Source organism: Mustelus asterias, chromosome 10, assembly GCF_964213995.1.
Source record: "Mustelus asterias chromosome 10, sMusAst1.hap1.1, whole genome shotgun sequence".
NCBI lineage: Eukaryota > Metazoa > Chordata > Chondrichthyes > Carcharhiniformes > Triakidae > Mustelus > Mustelus asterias.
In genome coordinates, this window is record NC_135810.1 from 124,694,279 (window position 1) to 124,718,632 (window position 24,354).

A 24,354-nucleotide genomic window follows, 5' to 3' on the forward strand; every position below is an offset into this window, starting at 1 on the left:
CCCTTAGGGAAGGAAATCTGCTGTCCTTACCCGACCTGGCCTACGTGTGACTCCAGAGCCACAGCAATTGCTCTCTGGCCCAGCAAGCCACCCAGTTGTAACAAATTATATAGAAAAGTTGCACAAGAATAAAACGGCAGAGACTATCGGCATTGACCGAGGAACCAGAAATAACAATGGAACCCAGTCCTGTCCACACCACAAAGACCTCACCAACACCTGGGGGCATGTACCAAAATGGGGAGAGACGTCCCACACACTAGTCAATAACAGCCTGGCTTGAATTGTCTGCAAGATGTGATTCCTCGAGCATGACTATGTCCTATGTCGTCATCATCATTAATAATCATGTTCTCTCCACCACCAGCAGACCCACACAGACCCGACAAAGGGCTGGGCAGCAGTCAAGAGGGAGTTGTTCTGGGAGTCCTCAACATTGACTGCAGACCCCATGAAGTCTCATTGCGCAAAGTCAAACATTGGCAAGGTAACCCCCTGCTGATTACCACATACTCCCACTCCGTCCCCCGTCCCCCCACCAAACAGGTGATAAATCAGTACCCCTCCATGTTGGAACACCAATTCTAAGGATGCATCAAAGGTGGCAACAGCACATTATGTACTCTGGATGGGAATTTCGATGTTTGAACCCAAGAGTGGTTCAGTATCATCACTACTGATCCAGCTGGTATTCATTCTGTGTCTAATGAGAGTCCAGCTAAACACCAAAGAACTCAAATCCTCTTCAAATTCCATTCGACACCAAGGGGGACAACAGTGGAGGACACAGGCTCCATTATATATCAGAACACATTGAGACACTGCAGTGTGTGTGTTGCGACTACACTCCAGGAGTACCCTTAACCTCTTCATTCCATTTACTCTGGCCTCGTGTACAATCCCCTCTCTGCACTGTTGGCTTTTCATCAGCTGCCTAGGCTCTAAACTCTGGCATTCGAATGATTGCTTCTGCAAGTCCCTTTACTGATCCCACCAAGATAAAGGCAAAATACTGTGGATACTGGAATCTGAAATGAAAACAGAAAATGCTGGAAAATCTCAGCAGGTCTGACAGCATCCGTGGAGAGAGAATAGAGCCATCGTTTTGAGTCAGAGTGACCCTTTGTGCTCATCTAAACTCAAAAATTTGGCTCTATTCTCTCCCCGTAGATGCCATCAGACCTGAGATTTTCCAGCATTGTCGGTTTTTGTTTATTGATCCCACCTCTGGCTTGACATCTATTTACTTCTGATTATGTCACCGACCCCATGTAATGTTCTTCCTTATTATAATGAGCCAATGACAAGAGGGGAGGAATTAGGAAGAGACTCATTAAAAACACATTCAGGTTGGATAAGAATGGTTCGATTAAGCAGACGCAGCAGGGATTCATGAGGGGAAAGTTGTGCTTGACAGGGCATTGGTGAGGCCGCAGCTGGAATACTGTGTGCAGTATTGGTCCCCTTATTTGCGGAAGGATATATTGGCCTTGGAGGGAGTGCAGAGAAGGTTCACCAGGTTGATACCAGAGATGAGGGGTGTTGATTATGAGGAGAGACTGAGCAGATTGGGTTTGTATTCGTTGGAATTTAGAAGGCTGAGGGGGGATCTTATAGAGACCTATAAGATAATGAAAGGGCTGGATAGGGTAGAGATGGAGAGATTCTTTCCACTTAGAAAGGAAACTAGAACTAGAGGGCACAGCCTCAAAATAAAGGGGGGTCAGTTTAGGACAGAGTTGAGGAGGAACTTCTTCTCTCAGAGGGTGGTGAATCTTTGGAATTCTCTGCCCACTGAAGTGGTGGAGGCTACCTCGTTGAATATGTTTAAATCACGGATAGATGGATTCCTGATCGGTAAGGGAATTAGGGGCTATAGGGATCAGGCGGGTAAGTGGAACTGATCCACTTCAGATCAGCCATGATCTTATTGAATGGCGGGGCAGGCTCGAGGGGCTAGATGGCCTACTCCTGCTCTAATTTCTTATGTTCTTATGTTCAGTTCAATTGTTCCCTGCCGGTGTTCAAAGTCCACACAAGCCTCCTCCCATCCCCTCTTCATCTCCTCCTATCACCATATCCTTCTATTCTTTTCTCTTTGTTTATCCAGTTTCCCCCTTATACACTTCTAGACTCTTCACCCCAACCACTTCCTATGGTAGCAAGTTCCATACACTCAGGGTAAAGGAGTTCCTCCCAAATTCCCTGTTGCATTCATCAGTGACTGTCGTATAGCAATATACGACAGCTGCTTGGTAATATAGAACGTAAATATCACTGAAGAGAGACATGTTGTTGAAGCTTTTCATTTTGCACCCTTTAGGATAAACGCAAGACTGCCAAATTTCAAACAATCACAGAAGAAAAGGATGCTCCATTTAAAAAAGTTCCTAGAACATATAACAATACAGCACAGGAACAGGTCCTTCAGCCCAAGATGTTGTGCCAAACATGACACCCAATTAAACTAATCCCTTCTGCCTTGGTCCATATCCCTCGATTCCTTGCATATTCATGTGCTTAGCTAAAAGTGCCTTAAACACCGCTATCGTATCTGCCACCATCACCACCCCGTAGCGGGATTTCTACCGGGGCTCATGTGGTAGAAATTGTCATGGTTGTTTGAAATTTGGCATTCTTGAATTTGACCTGATGAGTGCAAGATGAAAAACTTCAGTGGAAGTATCTCCATTTTCCCCAATGTGGATGCCCAGTGCTTCTGGCCTCAGCCACAAGTGGGAACTTGTAGGAATGTGAATTGTGTAATTGTAAAGAGGCCCCAGACTTTACTGGAGCCCAGCCCGGGCTCAATGCTCCCGGGGAATTAGAGCCTGTGTTAATCCCCTCTGCCCTGGATCCGCTCTGTAAGATGGAGGGCAGGCCCTGCACCCACTCCTGTCAGAGGGCTGAGCCCGGGGTAATGCCCGCTCCCACCGGCCTCGAGGTCCAGGTCTGGCGTCTCACTCACCTCCCGTTGCGCTGCCCTGTCCACCAGCCCAGCCCAGTCAGTCAGACAGCTCCCCGCTTCGCCGCCGCTTCACTCGCTCCGGCCGCGCACTTCAATATTTCTCGCTGCGGCTGCGCCCGGACCAAACTGGAGTAGGCCAGGCCCCGCCCACACACGCAGCGGCACGCCCCGCCCCCGCGAGAGGCGCGGGCAGCACGGATTGGTCGCCCTTCCCGTCGATCACAGCAACGGCGACTGTTCATTGGTCCATTCGCACGTCGCTCCGAGCGGGACGGAACCACGTCAATCAAACAGAATCACTCACCCGATTGGACAGCAATCCTCCTACCGCCGGAGGTGAGCAGGAGCCTTCATTCCCATTGGTTGAGCAACCACCGGATGTCCGCCCCATTCACACAGCAATTCTATTGGCGAGGAACCATGTCGATCAAAGCGGGCGAGAGCCGATTGGTCTATTTCCATGTCAATCATCCCACTGCGGCCAATGGGCGACGCTGTACGCAAACCGAGGCCTCTCCAGCCGCTCTGTGGTAAAAGTGTCAGGCGGTTGGACATCATTACGGTTCAGTCTGCCCACTGTGCGCACATCATCCGCTAATAAGTGGCAGCGAAAGCCGAGCCAGATCAGCAACAAACATTGCCGTCGCTTCACGGCCATCTTGAAAGATGCCCACATCAATCAGGCGCACCCTTCATTACGATTGGGCGCCGGGGAGGATCCCGCCCCTTTCGGCACGTCCGATTGGTCCATTCAATCCATCCCGCCTGTTCCTGCCCGCGCGCGTCAATCATAGTGACGTCACACAGCCTCTTAAAAGGGCAATTCCTCCAAACCCCACAATGTGGGGACACAGTCAGAGGGGGGGGAGACCGTTCAGCCCCTCCATCTTCTACTGATGATCTGCATTTTAACCCTGCCGCAGTTCTGTAGCTACCCACCCACCTTTGCACTTTTGACAACATGCAAAAAACTAATGCTTAGATGATGCCACTGAGGTGTCGTTGAGAAATAGGAGGGGGCCAAGCAAATACTAGTGTGACAGTGGGAAGAGAAGCCATCGTAAATTTGGGCAGCACGGGCGTAAGCACTGCTGTCTCACAGCATCAGCAAGCCCAGTTCAATTCCAGCCTTGGGTCACTGTCTGTGCGGAGTCTGCACGTTCTCCCCGTGCCTGCGCGGGTTTCCTCCGGGTGCTCCAGTTTCCCACAGTCTAAAGGTGTGCAGGTTAGGTGCACTGGCCATACTAAATTGCTCCTGTGTTCAAACATGTCCAGGTTAGGTGGCCTAAAGTTTATTTATTAGTCACAAGTAAGGCTTACATTAACACTGCAATGAAGTTACTGTGAGATTCCCCTAGTTGCCACACTCCAACATCTGTTCGGGTCAATGCACCCTAACCAGCACGTCTTTCAGGCTGCGGGAGGAAACCGGAGCACCCAGAGGAACCCACGCAGACACGGGGAAAATGTGCAGACTCCGCACAGACAGTGACCCAAGCCAGGAATCGAACCCGGGTTCCTGGCGCTGTGAGGCAGCAGTGCTACCCACTGTGCCACCGTGCTGCCCATGGTAGCCATGGTAAACGTGCAGGGTTAGGGAGACACTCTTTTAGATAGTTGGTGCAGCCTCGATGTGTTAAATGGGTCTATGGCTACGTAAAATTGAGGGTTATGATTTCATGGAATCCCGGCAGTGCAGAAAGAGCCCATCTAGACTGCAGTGACTCTCTGGATGATTGAAACCCTTGTTGAGAATGTCATTGTCACAAGATGTAACATGCCTTTATTGGAGTCCTTAGCACAGGTGAAACACACATCTAATTGCTGCCATGCCAACCTGCCCATCTGATTTCCTCCAATCCCTACTTTGTAAACAGCTATCATTTTCATGAGATATCATCTGGAAAATGTCTGACATTCGTATGGTCAGCTGAACTCACCAAATGTTCACAATCAAGACAGAGTGTCCTCAATTCTCCTCTGTTTTGAGCAGGAAGTCACTCACTGGTCAGTTAGCGTCTGTAACGTCACGGTATTCGTTTTGTTATATGTCAGAATTTGATCGGTGATGTCACACAAGGCTATGGGCGATGTCACAAAAACAGTTTTTTTTTCAGAATCTGCAGCTCCTTATTGGTGGTTCCAGAATGGATTGAGTAAGCGGAGATCTACCCAGTGTGTGTTCATTACCCCTCGCTGTCTAGATCGCTCACACTGTGTAGGACAATAGTTATACTCTCCAATGTGACCTGGGTTCGATTCCCGGCTTGGGTCACTGTCTGTGCAGATTCTGCACGTCCCCCCCGTGTCTGCGTGGGTTTCCTCCGGGTTCTCCGGTTTGCTCCCACAGTCCAAAGATGTGCGGGATAGGTGGATTGGCCGTGCTAAATTGCCCTTTAGTGTCAGGGGGACTAGCTAGGGTAAATACATGGGGTTGTGGGGATAGGGCCTGGGTGGGATTGTGGTCGGTGCAGACTCGATGGGCTGAATGGCCTCCTTCTGCACTGTAGGATTCTATGATTCTAACTAAAATCAACATACATCAAACATTAATTAGCAAGCAAATAACACTTCACATAAAAAGGTAATTTTAATTTTAAAAAGCCGACACAACATAGTGACACTCTGATGGAGGCTCATCCAGACTCGAAATGTTGGCTCTATTCGCTTGCCACAGATGCTGTCAGACCTGCTGAGATTTTCCAGCATTTTCTGTTTTTGTTAAAGATATACTCATGTAGTTAGTTGCAATCAAATCTGACACAAACGTGACACCACATGCAAACTCACAGCCTTTCCAACTCAGCTTCTGGTTGCTAGGATCTCTCACTCCCCATTCAATCGTTCTGGACCTTGCGTTGCTTTCACTGGTAACCACATTTCTTCCAAAGCTTCCAAATATGGTCGACAACCAAACAATAAACTCCTGCACAACTCCAAGGGGAATTGGGCACCTCAGTTGGATGGACAGCTGGTTAATGATGCAGAGCGATGCCAACATGGAGCATGGATTCAATTCCCATACCGGATTAGGTTATTCATGAAGGCCTCGGCTTCTTAACCTTGTCCCTCGTCTGAGCTGTGGTGATCCTCAGGTTAAATCACCACCAGCCTATGGACATTTGGGACGATGGTGACTTTTATCTAAACTCCTGCACAACCTTCTTAGCGAGGTTCATGACAGTTTTGGTGACACAGAATCCCAAGGGATTCCCTCCTCAATCCCTCGGTCCAGTTGGCGAGGGGTGAAATAATCAGAGTCTTGTCTGATTCACAGCCCTCCTCCATGTCTTACAGGTTTTTAATTGGGAATGGGTTGAAGGGTTATGGGGAGAAGGCAGGAAAATGGGGATGAGGAGCACATCAGCCAGGATCGAATGGCGGAACAGACTCAATCGGCCAAATGGCCTCATTCTGCTCTTATAACTTATGAACTTATGTCTTCAACTCTCTGTCCTTTCCATTTGTATAACACACACAGCACAATAGTCATCAAATTCCATACGGACAATGACACAGGCAATTGACATGCACATATACATTTCAATAAGAAATAATCAACAAATATAAATAGCCATTTATAAATGCATAAATAAACAGATCTTAAGCCATAAGACCATAAGACATAGGAGCAGAATTAGGCCACTCGGCCCATCGAGTCTGCTCTGCCATTCAATCATGGCTGATATTTGTCTCATCCCCATTCTCCTGCCTTTTCCCCATAACCCCTGATCCCCTTATTAATCAAGAACCTATCTATCTCTGTCTAGACCTGGCCTCCACAGCCTTCTACGGCAAAGAGTTCCACAGATTCACCACTCTCTGGCTGAAGAAATTTCTCCTCATCTCTGTTTTAAAAGGATCGTCCCTTTAGCCTGAGGTTGTGCCCTCTGGTTCGAGTTTTTCCTACTAGTGGAGACATCCTCTCCACGTCCACTCTATCCAGGCCTCGCAGTATCCTGTAAGTTTCAATAAGATCCCCCCTCATCCTTCTAAACTTCAACGAGTACAGACCCAGAGTCCTCAACCGTTCCTCATACGACAAGCTCTTCATTCCAGGGATCATTCTTGTGAACCTCCTCTGGACCCTTTCCAAGGCCAGTGCATCTTTCCTTAGATACGGGGCCCAAGACTGCTCACAATACTGCAAATGGGGTCTGACCAGAGCCTTAGACAGCCTCAGAAGTACATCCCTGCTCTTGTATTCTAGCCCTCTCGACATGAATGCTAACATTGCATTTGCCTTCCTAACTGCCGACTAAACATACATTTATATTAGAAATTTAGAATCCCTACAGTGCAGAAGGAGGCAATTCGGCCCATTGAGTCTGCACCAACAACAGGCCCTATCCCCATAATCCCACATGTTTACCCCCCCAATCCCTGGAACCTATGCATCCCGGGACACTAAGGAACAATTTAGCTTGGGCCAATCCACCTAACCTGCACATCTTTGGAGTGTGAGACGAAACTGGAGCACCTGAAGGAAACCCACACAGACACTGGGGGAATGTGCAAACTCCACACAGTCGCCCGAGGACAGAATTGAACCTGGGTCCTTGGCGCTGTGAGGCAGCACTGCTAACCACTGTGTCACTGTGCCACATATTCCTACAAAAATCTTACATATACAAATAATATTTAAATCTACACTTATAGAAATACGATTAAATAAATCTAAACATGTGAAATAAAGAACAAAGAAAATTACAGCACAGGAACAGGCCCTTCGGCCCTCCAAGCCTGCACCGACCATGCTGCCCGACTGAACTAAAACCCCCTACCCTTCCGGGGACCATATCCCTCTATTCCCATCCTATTCATGTATTTGTCCAGATGCCCCTTAAAACTCACTATCGTATCTGCTTCCACTACCTCCCCCAGCAGCGAGTTCCAGGCACCCACCACCCTCTGTGTAAAAAACTTGCTTCGTACATCTCCTTTAAACCTTGTCCCTCGCACCTTAAACCTGTGCCCCCGAGTAATTGACTCTTCCACCCTGGGAAAAAGCTTCTGACTATCCACTTTGTCCATGCCCCTCATAATCTTGTAGACTTCTATCAGGTCGCCCCTCAACCTCCGTTGTTCCAGTGAGAACAAACCAAGTTTCTCCAACCTCTCCTCATTGCTCATGCCCACCATACCAGGCAACATCCTGGTAAATCTTTTCTGTACCCTCTCCAAAACCTCCACATCCTTCTGGCAGTGTGGCGACCAGAATTGAACACTATATTCCAAGTGCGGCCTAACTAAGGTTCTATAAAGCTGCAACATTACTTGCCAATTTTTAAACTCAATACCCCGGCCGATGAAGGCAAGCATGCCATATGCCTTCTTGACTACCTTCTCCACCTGCGTTGCCACTTTCAGTGACCTGTGTACCTGTACATCCAGATCCCTTTGCCTATCAATACTCCTAAGGGTTCTGCCATTTACTGTATATTTCCTATCTGTATTAGACCTTCCAAAATGCATTACCTCACATTTGTCCGGATTAAACTCAATCTGCCATCTCTCCGGCCAAGTCTCCAACTGATCTATATCCTGCTGTATCCTCTGATAGTCCTCATTGCTATCTGCAAATCCACCAACCTTTGTGTTGTCCACAAACTTACTAATCAAACCAGTTACATTTTCCTCCTATATATATATATCTATTACAAACAGCAAAGGTCCCAGCACTGATCCCTGAGGAACACCACTTGTCACAGCCCTCCATTCAGAAACGCACCCTTCCACTGCTACCCTCTGTATTCTTTGACTGAGTAAGAGTTTTAACAACACCAGGTTAAAGTCCAACAGGTTTATTTGGTAGCAAATACCATTAGCTTTGACTGAGCCAGTTTCGTATCCACCTTGCCAGCTCACCTCTGATCCCATGCGACTTCACCTTCTGCACCAGTCTGCCATGAGGGACCTTGTCAAAAGCCTTACTGAAGTCCATGTAGACAACATCCACTGCCCTACCCTCATCAATCATCTTCGTCACTTCCTCAAAAAACTTGATCAAGTTCGTGAGACACGACCTTCCCTTCACAAAACTATGTTGCCTCTAATACGTCTACTTATTTCCAAGTGGGAATAAATCCTGTCCCGAAGAATCCTCTCCAATAATTTCCCTACCACTGACGTAAGGCACATCGGCCTGTAATTACCCGGATTATTCTTGCTACCCTTCTCAAACAAAGGAACAACATTAACTATTCTCCAATCCTCTGGGACCTCCCCTGTAAGAAGTTTAACAACACCAGGTGAAAGTCCAACAGGTTTATTGTGGCTTTTGCGACCAATTAAACCTGTCGGACTTTAACCTGGTGTTGTTAAACTTCTTACTGTGTTTACCCCAGTCCAACGCCGGCATCTCCACATCGTGACCTCCCCTGTAGCCAGTGAGGATACAAAGATTTCTCTCAAGGCCCCAGCAATTTCCTCTCTTGCCTCTCAGTATTCTGGGTTAAATATGAGTTAAATCTCTCCATGTAGTTATTATATGCTGAGTGCTCTGTGGGCGGAGCCAGCTGGACTGGCTTCAGTCACTTGTCTGACGAAGGAGCAGTGCTCTGAAAGCTAGTGGCCTTTGCTACCAAATAAACCTGTCGGACTTTAACCTTGGTGTTAAACTTCTTACTGTGTTCAGTCACTTGATCCAGAGGTCCCGCCCCAGGCTGGCCCCGCCCCGTACAGACCACGCCCAAAATTGACCCCACCCCCATGATGACTCCACCCAATAGCGACAACGCCCAATAGTGATCTGCCCAACATTGACCCCGCCCCTCTTCGACCCTGTCTGCCACGCTGACCCCGCCCCTCCCCAGGCCCCGCCCCCACGCTGACCCCGCCCCTCCCGGGCCCCGCCCCCACGCTGACCCCCGCCCCTCCCGGGCCCCGCCCCCACGCTGACCCCGCCCCTCCCGGGCCCCGCCCCCACGCTGACCCCGCCCATTCCGGGCCCCGCCCCCACGCCGATCACCCTCCCCGGGCCCCGCCCCCACGCTGACCCCGCCCCTCCCGGGCCCCGCCCCCACGCTGACCCCGCCCCTCCCGGGCCCCGCCCCCACGCTGACCCCCTCCCCGGGCCCCGCTCTCGCGCTCTGTCTCTCCCGGCCTGGCTCGCTCTCTCTCCGGGTGTTTCTCTCTCTCTGTGCTTCCCTCAGCCGCGGCTTCTCCTCCTGTCGAAGGCCCGACTCCCGGATGTGGATTTAACTGGAAGCCCAGGCGGGCCCGGAGGCGGCTCTGGGTGTGAGGCCGGCCCCGGGGGTCGGGTTCTGCAGCCGCTGCTGGGTGTGAGAGAGCTGGGCTGATTCTCACTGCCGGAGAGGCTGCAATGGCTGAGAGGTAAGCGGCGCTCCGTTTGTCGATGGGGTGCCAATGGGTTTGGTAGGTGCTGCCTAGGGAGCCTTGCTTTGTCCTGGATGGTGTCAAGTACTTGGCTTTTGTTGGGTTGAGCTTTGAGCTCAATTTAAGTTTGTTTATTAGTGTCACAAGTAGGCTTACATTAACACTGCAATGAAGTTACTGTGCAAATCCCCTATTCGCCACACTCCGGCACCTGTTCGGGTACACTGAGGGAGAATTTAGCACGGCCAATACACCTAACCAGCACGTCTTTCGGACTGTGGGAGGAAACCAGACCAGCCGGAGGAAACCCACGCAGACACGGGGAGAACGTGCAAACTCTGCACAGTGACCCAAGCTGGGAATTGAACCCAGGTCCCTGGCGCTGTGAGGCAGCCGTGCCACTGTGCCGCACTATAAGCTGCATTCAATCCAGGGAACTGGAGAGTACTGCCTTGCATTCCTGACTTGCGCATGGTGGATGGTGCACAGGCTTTGGGGAGTCTGGTGGTGGGTTACTCACCACTGGGTTCCTAGCCCCTGAACTGCTCTTGTAGTCGCAGTATTTTTTTATTTAGCAAGTCCAATTCAGTTTCTGGTCAGTGGTGACCCTGCAAGATATTGATGGGAATCCTCATTAGGATGTCCTTGCTCGAGAGGGAGTGCAGAGAACGTGCAGAGGACCAGGCTGATTCGTGGAATGGCAGGATTGATGTAGGAGGAGAGATTGAGGTGGTTAGGATTGCATTTGCTGGAGTTTAGAAGAATGAGGAGGGAATCTCATAGAAACCTATAAAATTCCAACAGGACCACACAGGATAGATGCAGGAAGGATGTTCCCGATGCTGGGGGTGTCCAGAACCAGGGGTCATAACCTAAACATATGGTGTAAAGGTTTTTGGGCAGAGATGAGAAATCTCTTCACTCGAGAGTGGTCAGTCTAAAGAATTCGTTATCACAGAAAACAGTTGAGGCCAAAACATTGAATGTTTTCAAGAAGCTGTTGGATATAACACTTGGGGTGAAGGGGATCAGAGGGGTGGGGGGGGGGGGAAGGTGGGATCAGGCTATTGAGTTGGATGATCAGCCATGATAATGAATGGCGGAGCAGGCTCGAAGGGCCGAATGGCCTCCTCCTGCTCCTATCTTCTATGTTTCTGGGCTGTCATCATTCTGAGAGTCTGAATTTACATTCCCGTTCTCCCTAACTGCTTCATGTTGAACTGTAAAGCCTGTGATTTTTTTCCTGCTTCATGTTCCTGCCATTCTTGTTAATAGCGAATAAGAGGACAGCTTACATTTCGGTATCATCTTGAATATAGAGATGGGTGGAGGTGGAGAAATCGCCCCCCCCCCCCGACACGGCCCCCCCCCCTTGGCGCGGCCTCCGCGCAGCCACCCCCCCCTCTCTTGGCACAGCCCCCCAATCCCCCCCCCCCCCCCCCCGGCACGGCCCCCCCTCGCTTCGGTGCCCGCCCCCCTCGGCGCAACCCCCCCCCCCCTCGGCGCGGCCCCCCCTCGGCGCGGCCCCCCCTCACTTCGGTGTGGCACTGGGGAGTTTTGCCCTCATGTTTGGAAAGGGGGGGATTTGCTGGGACTGTGTATAATGACGGTGGATTTGTGTTGCCAGTGACTGAGTTCATAATCTTTGGTTGAATTTCCAGGTTGCTGCCTGTGTTCCAGCCCCTGGATAAGGAGCCGGTGCTGCTCCGGCTCAGATTCACATCCCTGGCTGTTGGCACGGTGATGTGCCCGCTCTTTGGCTTCCTCTTCTGCATTGTCTGGTCGATGCTGTTTAACTTTGAGGAGACGACAGCGACGCACTGCCAGGTGAGACTGGGGCTGGGGTCCAATATCTGTCTGATTGCGTGCCTGGGACAGAAAGAATGAACAAAGAACTTGTGTTTGTACCACCTGGAATTCTATATTATTTACAACCCAGAAACAGGCCATTCAGCCCAGCTGCTCCATTCTGGTACTAGTGCCCGACATGAGCGACCTCCCACCCATCTCCCCCGATCACCATGTCCTTCAATTCCTTTCTCCCTCGCGTTTATGCAGCTCCCCCCTTATCCCCCCTCAACCACTCCCCGTGGGAGCGCATCCCACATTTTCCCCGCTCCCTGTGGGAGCAAGTCCCACATTTTCCTCACTCCATGTGGGAGGGAGTCCCACATTCTCCCCGCTCCCCGTGGGAGGGAGTCCCACATTCTCCCCACTCCCCGTGGGAGCGAGTCCCACATTCTCCCCGCTCCCCGTGGGAGCGAGTCTCACATTCTCCCTGCTCCCCATGGGAGCGAGTCCCACATTCTCCCCCACTCCCTGTGGGAGCGAGTCCCACATTGTCCCCACTCCCTGCTCTCCCACCCCCCTCCTTCCTTTTGTCTCCCCTATTGAACCATTTCATAAATGATCAAGGAGGTCCCCTGTAGAGAAATCAGTCTTTCACAATTCCAGGTTTTGTTGAAGCAGTTCATAACCAATGAGGAACTTCTTGAAATCTAATTTCTGTTGTGACACAAAGAATGCGACAGCCAGTTAGCACACTGCTAGATTCCACAAATAGCACTGTGATAATAACCAGATAATCTGTTCTTAATGGAGTTGGTTGGAGATAAATATTGTTCAAGACACCCAGGTGAATTCTCCTGCCTGGTTACTCCCAGCTATCAACTGGACATCCCTCATGTTGAGGGTGTTCTTCCTGGTCAGTGACTGGGTTTATGTGGAATGTCAGTATTGGCTGTGGGTTCACAGGTGGCTTATGAACCCGATCCCAGCCTCACAGCCCCTCCCACACAGTGAGGACAGATCCCAGCCTCACAGCCTCTCCCACAGTGAGGACAGATCCCAGCCTCACAGCCCCTCCCACAGTGAGGACAGATCCCAGCCTCTCTCACAGTGAGGACAGATCCCAGCCTCACAGCCTCTCCCACAGTGAGGACAGATCCCAGCCTCACAGCCTCTCCCACAGTGAGGACAGATCCCAGCCTCACAGCCCCTCCCACAGTGGGGACAGATCCCAGCCTCACAGCCTCTCTCACAGTGAGGACAGATCCCAGCCTCACAGCCTCTCTCACAGTGGGGACAGATCCCAGCCTCACAGCCCCTCCCACAGTGAGGACAGATCCCAGCCTCACAGCCCCTCCCACAGTGAGGACAGATCCCAGCCTCACAGCCTCTCTCGCAGTGAGGACAGATCCCAGCCTCACAGCCCCTCCCACAGTGAGGACAGATCCCAGCCTCACAGCCCCTCTCACAGTGAGGACAGATCCCAGCCTCACAGCCTCTCTCACACAGTGAGGACAGATCCCAGCCTCACAGCCTCTCTCACAGTGGGGACAGATCCCAGCCTCACAGCCCCTCCCACAGTGAGGACAGATCCCAGCCTCACAGCCTCTCCCACAGTGAGGACAGATCCCAGCCTCACAGTGAGGACAGATCCCAGCCTCACAGCCCCTCTCGCAGTGAGGACAGATCCCAGCCTCACAGTGAGGACAGATCCCAGCCTCACAGCCTCTCCCACAGTGAGGACAGATCCCAGCCTCACAGTGAGGACAGATCCCAGCCTCACAGTGAGGACAGATCCCAGCCTCACAGCCCCTCCCACAGTGAGGACAGATCCCAGCCTCACAGCCTCTCTCACAGTGAGGACAGATCCCAGCCTCACAGCCTCTCTCACAGTGAGGACAGATCCCAGCCTCACAGCCCCTCCCACAGTGAGGACAGATCCCAGCCTCACAGCCCCTCCCACAGTGAGGACAGATCCCAGCCTCACAGCCCCTCCCACAGTGAGGACAGATCCCAGCCTCACAGTGAGGACAGATCCCAGCCTCACAGCCCCTCCCACAGTGAGGACAGATCCCAGCCTCACAGCCTCTCTCACAGTGAGGACAGATCCCAGCCTCACAGCCCCTCCCACAGTGAGGACAGATCCCAGCCTCACAGCCTCTCCCACAGTGAGGACAGATCCCAGCCTCACAGTGAGGACAGATCCCAGCCTCACAGCCCCTCCCACAGTGAGGACAGATCCCAGCCTCACAGCCTCTCTCACAGTGAGGACAGATCCCAGCCTCACAGCCTCTCTCACAGTGAGGACAGATCCCAGCCTCACAGCCCCTCCCACAGTGAGGACAGATCCCAGCCTCACAGCCCCTCCCACAGTGAGGACAGATCCCAGCCTCACAGCCCCTCCCACAGTGAGGACAGATCCCAGCCTCACAGTGAGGACAGATCCCAGCCTCACAGCCCCTCCCACAGTGAGGACAGATCCCAGCCTCACAGCCTCTCTCACAGTGAGGACAGATCCCAGCCTCACAGCCCCTCCCACAGTGAGGACAGATCCCAGCCTCACAGCCCCTCCCACAGTGAGGACAGATCCCAGCCTCACAGCCCCTCCCACAGTGAGGACAGATCCCAGCCTCACAGCCCCTCCCACAGTGGGGACAGATCCCAGCCTCACAGCCCCTCTCGCAGTGAGGACAGATCCCAGCCTCACAGCCCCTCCCACAGTGAGGACAGATCCCAGCCTCACAGCCTCTCTCACAGTGGGGACAGATCCCAGCCTCACAGCCTCTCTCACAGTGGGGACAGATCCCAGCCTCACAGCCCCTCCCACAGTGACGACAGATCCCAGCCTCACAGCCTCTCTCGCAGTGAGGACAGATCCCAGCCTCACAGCCCCTCCCACAGTGGGGACAGATCCCAGCCTCACAGCCTCTCTCACAGTGACGACAGATCCCAGCCTCACAGCCTCTCTCGCAGTGAGGACAGATCCCAGCCTCACAGCCCCTCCCACAGTGGGGACAGATCCCAGCCTCACAGCCTCTCTCACAGTGGGGACAGATCCCAGCCTCACAGCCCCTCCCACAGTGGGGACAGATCCCAGCCTCACAGCTTCTCCCACAGTGGGGACAGATCCCAGCCTCACAGCTTCTCCCACAGTGAGGACAGATCCCAGCCTCACAGCCCTTCTCGCAGTGAGGACAGTTTGCCTATCGCCGCAAAGGTCCACAGCAGACGCCATCTCCCTGGCTCTGCACTCAACCCTGGAACACCTAGATAACAAGGACACCTGTGTCAGACTCCTATTTGTTGACTATAGCTCAGCCTTCAACACCATTATTCCCACAAAACTCATCTCTAAACTCCGTGGCCTGGGCCTCGGCACCTCCCTCTGCGACTGGATCCTGAACTTCCTAACTCACAGACCACAATCAGTAAGGATAGGCAACAACACCTCCTCCACGATCATCCTCAACACCGGTGCCCCACAAGGCTGTGTTCTCAGCCCCCTACTATACTCCTTATACACCTATGACTGTGTGGCCTATTTCCCCTCCAATTCGATTTTCAAGTTTGCTGACGACACCACTGTAGTGGGTCGGATCTCAAACAATGACGAGACAGAGTACAGGAATGAGATAGAGAATCTGGTGAACTGGTGCAGCAACAATAATCTCTCCCTCAATGTCAACAAAACGAAGGAGATTGTCATCGACTTCAGGAAGCGTAATGGAGAACATGCCCCTGTCTACATCAATGGGGATGAAGTAGAAGGGGTCGAGAGCTTCAAGTTCTTACGTGTCCAGATCATCAACAACCTGTCCTGGTCCCCCCACGCCGACACTATAGTTAAGAAAGCCCACCAACGCCTCTACCTTCTCAGAAGACTAAGGAAATTTGGCATGTTCGCTACGACTCTCACCAACTTTTACAGATGCACCATAGAAAGCATTCTTTCTGGTTGTGTCACAACTTGGTATGGCTCCTGCCCAAGACTGCAAGGAACTACAAAAGGTCGTGAATGTAGCCCAATCCATCACGCAAACCAGCCTCCCATCCATTGACTCTGTCTATACTTGCCGCTGCCTCGGCAAAACAGCCAGCATAATTAAGGACCCCACGCACCCCGGACATTCTCTCTTCCATCTTCTTCCGTCGGGAAAAAGATACAAAAGTCTGAGTTCATGCATCAACCGACTCAAGAGCAGCTTCTTCCCTGCTGCTGTCAAACTTTTAGAATGTACTTACCTTGCGTTAAGTTGATCTTTTTCTACACCCGAGCTATGACTGTAACACTACATTCTGCACTCTCTCATTTCATTCTCCATGAACGGTATGCTCTGTCTGTATATCGCACAAGAAACAATACTTTTCACTGTATGTTAATACATGTGACAATAAATAAAATCAAAATCAAATCACCCTTACAGCCTCTCCCACAGTGATTTGATTTATTGTCACATGTTTTAACATGTGGTGAAAAGTACTGTTTCTTGCGCACTATACATTCAAAGCATACCGTTAACAGAGAAGGAAACAAGAGAGTGCAGAATGTAGTATTACAGTCATAGTTAGCGTATTGAGAACGATCAACTTAATGCAAGGATGAGCTTAGTGAAGATCTATCCCAGCCTTACAACCTCTCCCATGGTGAGGATATTGGCTGTCGGCTGGTCGAGGTGCTAGCGGATTGTTTGCCTGAGCAGCTGTCCTGTGTCTCTGTCTCTCTCTCTGTCCCATTTCCCTCTCAGTGGCTGATTTGATTTGATTTATTATTGTCACATGTATTAACATAGTGAAAAGTATTGTTTCTTGCACGCTATACAGACAAAACATACCGTTCATAGAGAAGGAAACGAGAGAATTCAGAATGTAGTGTTACAGTCATAGCTAGGGTGTAGAGAAAGATCAACTTAATTTCTCTATGAACAGTATGTAGAACATAGAACATTACAGCGCAGTACAGGCCCTTCGGCCCTCGATGTTGCGCCGACCAGTGGAACCAATCTAAAGCCCCTCTAATCTACACTATTCCAATATCATCCATATGTTTATCCAATAACCATTTGAATGCTCTTAATGTTGACGAGTCCACTACTGCTGCAGGCAGGGCATTCCACGCCCTTACTACTCTCTGAGTAAAGAACCTACCTCTAACACCTGTCCTATATCTCTCACCCTTCAATTTAAAGCTATGTCCCCTCGTGCTAGCCAACACCATCCGAGGAAAAAGGCTCTCACTATCCACCCTATCTAATCCTCTGATCATCTTGTATGCCTCTATTAAGTCACCTCTTAACCTTCTTCTCTCTAACGAAAACAACCTCAAGCCCCTCAGTCTTTCCTCATACGATTTTCCCACCATACCAGGCAACATCCTGGTAAATCTCCTCTGCACCCTTTCCAACACTTCCACATCCTTCCTATAATACGGCGACCAGAACTGTACGCAATACTCCAAATGCGGCTGCACCAGAGTTTTGTACAGTTGCAGCATGACCTCCTGGCTCCGAAACTCAATCCCTCTACCAATAAAAGCTAACACATCGTACGCCTTCTTAACAACCCTATCAACCTGGGTGCCAACTTTCAGGGATCTATGCACATGGACACCCAGATCCCTCTGTTCATCCACACTACCAAGTATCTTACCATGAGCCCAGTACTCTGTATTCCTGTTACTCCTTCCAAAGTGAATCACCTCACACTTTTCCGCATTAAACTCCATTTGCCACCTCTCAGCCCAGCTCTGCAGCTTATCTATGTCCCTCTGTAACCTGACACTTCCCTCCGCACTGTCTACAACTCCACCGACTTTAGTGTCATCCGCAAATTTACTAATCCATCCTTCCACGCCCTCATCCAGGTCATTAATAAAAATGACAAACAGCAGTGGCCCTAAAACAGATCCTTGCAGTACACCACTAGTAACTGAACTCCAGGATGAATATTTCCCATCAACCACCACTCTTTGTTTTCTTACAGCTAGCCAATTCCTGATCCAAACCACTAAATCACCCTCAATCCCATGTGTCCGTATTTTCTGCAAAAGCTTACATAGAACATATAGAACAGAACAGGCCATTCGGCCCACGATGTTGTGCCGAGCTTTATCTGAAACCAAGATCAAGCTATCCCACTCCCTATCATCTTGGTGTGCTCCATGTGCCTATCCAATAACCGCTTAAATGTTCCTAAAGTGTCTGACTCCACTATCACTGCAGGCAGTCCATTCCACACCCCAACCACTCTCTGCGTAAAGAACCTACCTCTGATATCCTTCCTGTATCTCCCACCACGAACCCTATAGTTATGCCCCCTTGTAATAGCTCCATCCACCCGAGGAAATAGTCTTTGAACGTTCACTCTATCTATCCCCTTCATCATTTTATAAACCTCTATTAAGTCTCCCCTCAGCCTCCTCCGCTCCAGAGAGAACAGCCCTAGCTCCCTCAACCTTTCCTCATAAGACCTACCCTCCAAACCAGGCAGCATCCTGGTAAATCTCCTTTGCACTCTTTCCAGCGCTTCCACATCCTTCTTATAGTGAGGTGACCAGAACTGCACACAATATTCCAAATGTGGTCTCACCAAGGTCCTGTACAGTTGCAGCATAACCCCACGGCTCTTAAACTCCAACCCCCTGTTAATAAAAGCTAACACACTATAGGCCTTCTTCACAGCTCTATCCACTTGAGTGGCAACCTTTAGAGATCTGTGGATATGAACCCCAAGATCTCTCTGTTCCTCCAGAGTCTTCAGAACCCTACCTTTGACCCTGTAATCCACATTTAAATTAGTCCTACCAAAATGAATCACCTCACATTTATCAGGGTTAAACTCCACTTGCCATTTTTCAGCCCAGCTTTGCATCCTATCTATGTCTCTTTGCAGCCTACAACAGCCCTCCACCTCATCCACTACTCCACCAATCTTGGTGTCATCAGCAAATTTACTGATCCACCCTTCAGCCCCCTCCTCTAAGTCATTAATAAAAATCACAAAGAGCAGAGGACCAAGCACTGATCCCTGCGGCACTCCGCTAGCAACCTGCCTCCAATCCGAAAATTTTCCATCAACCACCACCCTCTGTCTTCGATCAGACAGCCAGTTACCTATCCAATCACTCAACTTTCCCTCTATCCCACACCTCCTCACTTTCATCATAAGCCGACCATGGGGGACCTTATCAAACGCCTTCCTAAAATCCATGTATATGACATCAACTGCCCTACCTTCATCAACACACTTAGTTACCTCCTCAAAAAGTATGTCTTGTCTGTATAGCGCGCAAGAAACAATACTCTTCACTCTATGCTAATATATGTGACAATAATAAATAAAATCAAAATGCGAGGTAAGTCCATTCAAAAGTCTGACAGCAGCAGGGAAGAAGCTGTCATTGAGTCGGTTGGTACGTGATCTCAGACTTTTGTATCTTTTTCCCCACGGCAAAAGATGGAAGGAGATTGTCCGGGGTGCGTGGGGTCCTTAATTATCCTGGCTGCTTTTCCCAGGCAGCGGGCAGTGTAGACATAGTCAGTGGATGGGAGGCTGGTTTGCATGATGGACTGGGTTATAGAATCATAGAAATCATAGAAACCCTACAGGGCAGAAGGAGGCCATTCGGCCCATCGAGTCTGCACCGACCACAATCCCACCCAGGCCGTACCCCCACATATTTACCCGCTAATCCACGCATCTCAGAACTCTAAGGGGCAATTTTTAACCTGGCCAATCAACCTAACCCGCACATCTTTGGACTGTGGGAGGAAACCAGAGCACCCGGAGGAAACCCACGCAGACACGAGGAGAATGTGCAAACTCCACACAGACAGTGACCCGAGCCGGGAATCGAACCCGGGACCCTGGAGCTGTGAAGCAGCAGTGCTAACCACTGTGCTACCGTGCCGCCATGAGGGGCACAGATCAGCTAGATAGTCAATATCTTTTCCCAAAGGTCGGGGAGTCTAAAACTAGAGGGCATAGGTTTAAGGTGAGAGGGGAGAGATACAAAAGTGTCCAGAGGGGTAATTTTTTCACAGAGGGTGGTGAGTGTCTGGAACAAGCTGCCAGAGGTAGTAATGGAGGCGGGTACAATTTTGTCTTTTCGAAAGCATTTAAGTAGTTACGTGGTACGATGGGTATAGAGGGATATGGGCCAAATGCGGGCAATTACGACTAGCTTAGGGATTTTAAAACAAAAAAGAGCGGCATGGATAAGTTGGGCCGAAGGGCATGTTTCCATGCTGTAGACCTCTATGACTCTATGTTCACAACCATGCGATCTGGGGCAGAGTGGGAGCCATACCAAGCTGTGACACATCCGGAAAGAATGCTTTCTATGGTGCATCTGTAAAAATCGTAGTGGACATGCCGAATTTCTTTAGTCTTCTGAGAAAGTAGAGGCGTAGGTGGGGCTTTCTTAACTATAGTGTCGGCATGGGGGGACCAGGACAGGTTGTTGGTGATCTGGACACCTAAAAACATGAAGCTCTTGACCATTTCCACTTCATGGTTGATGACTATCTCCTTCGTTTTGTTGAGATTGAGGGAGAGATTATTGTTGCCGCACCAGTTCACCAGATTCTCTATCTCATTCCTGTACTCTGTCTCGTCATTGTTTGAGATCCGACCCACTACCGTGGTGTCATCAGCAAACTTGAAAATCAATTTTTGATTGGAAGACCTTGGCACCATTTTTGTGACTGGACGTTTGCTTGCCGTGTGTTGATGAGGAGACTCTCATGGAGAGTTTGTGATTGTATTTGAAATGTTTCCTTTAGCCCCCGAGTGAATGGATTCGCTGCTGTAGCTCTGAGCAGAGCCCCTGCGTGGGGAGTCCTGTGTCGGGCATTCTGACAAAATGTACGGCCCATCTCGGCTGCTGTGAGATTATCACAGCCTCGATACTGGGATGTCTGCATCTTGGAGAACTTTCACCTTTGTTCTTTAGTCCTCTCAGGTGAGTCACAGGCTCCTTCACAAACAGTGTGGATTATGTCGTTCTGTGGCCTTGATATGCTGTCTGTGAATTGTCAAAGTTTCATTGTGTGGCTAAATTCCCCTCCAATTCGATTTTCAAGTTTGCTGATGACACCACTGTAGTGGGTCGGATCTCAAACAATGACGAGACAGAGTACAGGAATGAGATAGAGAATCTGGTGAACTGGTGCGGCAACAGTAATCTCTCCCTCAATGTCAACAAAACGAAGGAGATTGTCATCGACTTCAGGAAGCGTAAAGGAGAACATGCCCCTGTCTACATCCACGGGGATAAATGGAAATGGTCGAGAGCTTCATGTTTTTAGGTGTCCAGATCACCAACAACCTGTCCTGGTCCCCCCACACTGACGCGATAGTTAAGAAAACCCACAAACGCCTCTACTTTCTCAGGAGGCTAAGGAAATTTGGCATGTCAGATACGACTCTCACCAATTTTTACAGATGCACCATAGAAAGCATTCTTTCTGGTTGTATCACAGCTTGGTCTGGGCTCCTGCTCTGCTCAAGATCGCAAGAAACTACAAAAGGTTGTGAATGTAGCCCAAACCATCACGCAACCCAGCCTCCCATCCATTATCACTGTCTACACTTCCCGCTGCCTCGGCAAAGCAGCCAGCATAATTAAGGACCCCACGCACTCCGGACATTCTCTCTTCCACCACCTTCCATCGGGAAAAAGATACAAAAATCTGCGGTTACGTACCAACCGACTTGAGAACAGCTTCTTCCCTGCTGCTGTCAGACTTTTGAATGGACCTACCTTACGTTAAGTTGATCTTTCTCTACACCCTAACTATGACTGTAACACTACATTTTGCACTCCCTCGTTTCCTTCTTTATGAAAGGTATGCTTTGTAGAGTGTGCAAGGAACAATACTTTTCACTGTATGTTAATGCATGTGACAATAATAAATCAAATCAAATTTCGGTGGAGCAGGGTGGGAAGGCCCACTGCCCTAACTTAAAAATCAGAAATGACAAGAAACATTCTGCATCTTACAGGAATTCTGTGATTAAACAGAAGAGGGTATTTTGATCCAAAAGCAGAAACATGAAAGATCTTTTTATATTTTGGAAAAGTTTAGTTTAAAGAAGTGCTGAGGACAATGGAATTGGGGGTGAAAGGGAGAAAGGATGTTTAAGGAGAGATGTTGTGAGGATTTGATGTTGAATGTGTGGGGAAGTCCTCCCGAGGTACCGGCTCTGGGTGAAGGTGCAGGTTCAATCAGCCATCCAGTCGAGACACAAGATGCTGTCCAATTCCAATCATTCAGTTTGAATATCTTTCTGCCATCCTCCAACCAGCCTTGGTGTCTCAGTGTTGTGTCTGAGGATTTCGTAGCTAGCCTGAGTGAGGATATATTGCAAAGATCCTGGATGTTGCTGGCTGGTGTCACCGCCCCTTCCTGTAGATGTTGGTTGTTGGAATTCCTTCAGCTTGATGTTGTTTAACAGGCCGGAAACGTTGAGGTTTCTCTGCACCTGTGGCGGCTGTCAGTTCACTTGAGGAGCTGCCTCAGGCGCCGGTTTGTCCGAATGCTGTTGAGTAGAACCACAATAAGTGTGATATGCAGATAATTCTGATCCCGCACTCTCTATCACAGAGTCCATTATGTGCCTGTGCTGTGACCCGAGGTGGTGCCCGGATGTCATAGCGGGAAAGATTGTTGGCGAGTACATGCTCGTGTTCAGCGCAATGGGGTAAGGAGGGGTAAAGGCCATTGGGATTGGACTTTCCAACAACTCTGTGTTTCCCAAAGGCTGTCCCCCGCCCAGGGATTGAAAGCCCTTCTGAGCAGAAGCTGCAGCTAAACTGTTGGCCGTTAACGCAGCAAAGCTGAATGGAAAAAGTTGATGTTGCAATTTGCAATGCTGAGTATGGGATTAGAGATGTGAGCTGCAATGGGGTTTGTGCACAGCGATTCGAGCTCTTGTTAATCTGCACTATTCAATGTTTCAGGTTCCAAACTACCTCCCGTCAATCAGTGCTGCAATAGGAGGGGAGACGCCTCAGCGCTATGTGTGGCGTTTCTGCATCGGCCTGCACTCAGCACCCCGGCTGCTGGTGGGAATGGCGTACTGGAACCACTACCGCCGTGCCCCCTCACCTGGCCGCTGGTACAGCCCCCTCTGCTTCATCAACTTCTCCTCGAACATGCTGGAAAACCTCGCACTGCTGCTGCTGACGTACGTCTCATCAACAGAGAATCATTGTGAGTACGAGGACATCACTGCACGCGCGCACGGTGACACGCACACTCCGCTGTCCCTCGCTGGGGGTGGGGGTCTCCAGTCCCTTGCCGGGGGGGGTGGGGGTGCCCGACTTGACCGTTCATGTCTGTGTCATTCCAGGGGTCCACGAGAAGGCTTTTATCACGTTCATGGGATCATCGATGCTTCACATGGTCCTCACCTGCACCATCTGGCAGCTCAGCAAGAAAAGCACAGTAAGTCCAGAGGTAATGTTCAGAAATTCCTCTTGATTCACCTGTCTCTTTATCTCTGTCTGCCTCTCTCTCTGTCTGCCCTCTCTCTGTCTGCCCTCTCTCTGTCTGCCCTCTCTCTGTCTGCCCTCTCTCTGTCTGCCCTCTCTCTGTCTGCCCTCTCTCTGTCTGCCCTCTCTCTGTCTGCCCTCTCTCTGTCTGCCCTCTCTCTGTCTGCCCTCTCTCTGTCTGCCTCTCTCTGTCTGCCTCTCTCTCTGTCTGCCCTCTCTCTCTCTGCCCTCTCTCTCTCTGCCTCTCTCTCTGTCTGCCTCTCTCTCTGTCTGCCCTCTCTCTGTCTGCCCTCTCTCTGTCTGCCCTCTCTCTGTCTGCCCTCTCTCTGTCTGCCCTCTCTCTGTCTGCCCTCTCTCTGTCTGCCCTCTCTCTGTCTGCCCTCTCTCTGTCTGCCCTCTCTCTGTCTGCCCTCTCTCTGTCTGCCCTCTCTCTGTCTGCCCTCTCTCTGTCTGCCCTCTCTCTGTCTGCCCTCTCTCTGTCTGCCCTCTCTCTGTCTGCCCTCTCTCTGTCTGCCCTCTCTCTGTCTGCCCTCTCTCTGTCTGCCCTCTCTCTGTCTGCCCTCTCTCTGTCTGCCCTCTCTCTGTCTGCCCTCTCTCTGTCTGCCCTCTCTCTGTCTGCCCTCTCTCTGTCTGCCTCTCTCTCTGTCTGCCTCTCTCTCTGTCTGCCTCTCTCTCTGTCTGCCCTCTCTCTCTCTGCCTCTCTCTCTCTGCCCTCTCTCTCTCTGCCCTCTCTCTCTCTGCCCTCTCTCTCTCTGCCCTCTCTCTC

General features: G+C 50.5%; 3 protein-coding genes across 5 annotated transcripts in view; 1 reads left to right on the forward strand and 2 right to left on the reverse strand.

The window, feature by feature from the left end:
• Positions 1–3,089, reverse strand: part of nup98 (nucleoporin 98 and 96 precursor) — a 101,109-nt gene extending 98,020 nt beyond the window's left edge. For both annotated transcript variants that reach the window (XM_078222676.1, XM_078222675.1), the window contains exon 1: positions 2,969–3,089. The gene's annotated coding sequence lies outside the window, so the exon portion shown is untranslated. The remainder of the gene's footprint in view (positions 1–2,968) is intronic.
• LOC144499965 (interleukin-1 receptor type 2-like) overlaps positions 1–24,354 on the reverse strand; it is a 1,647,203-nt gene that overhangs the window by 615,370 nt on the left and 1,007,479 nt on the right. The window lies entirely within an intron of this gene.
• pgap2 (post-GPI attachment to proteins 2) overlaps positions 10,032–24,354 on the forward strand; it is a 60,059-nt gene continuing 45,736 nt past the window's right edge. Inside the window, exons 1-4 of one of the 2 annotated variants that reach the window (XM_078222630.1) lie at positions 10,032–10,303; positions 11,968–12,133; positions 23,055–23,307; positions 23,447–23,553. In XM_078222630.1, coding sequence (XP_078078756.1) covers positions 10,293–10,303; positions 11,968–12,133; positions 23,055–23,307; positions 23,447–23,553 — 537 coding nt within the window. In that variant the 5' untranslated portion in view covers positions 10,032–10,292. The remainder of the gene's footprint in view (positions 10,304–11,967; positions 12,134–23,054; positions 23,308–23,446; positions 23,554–24,354) is intronic. The other variant, XM_078222631.1, reaches the window with a different exon arrangement.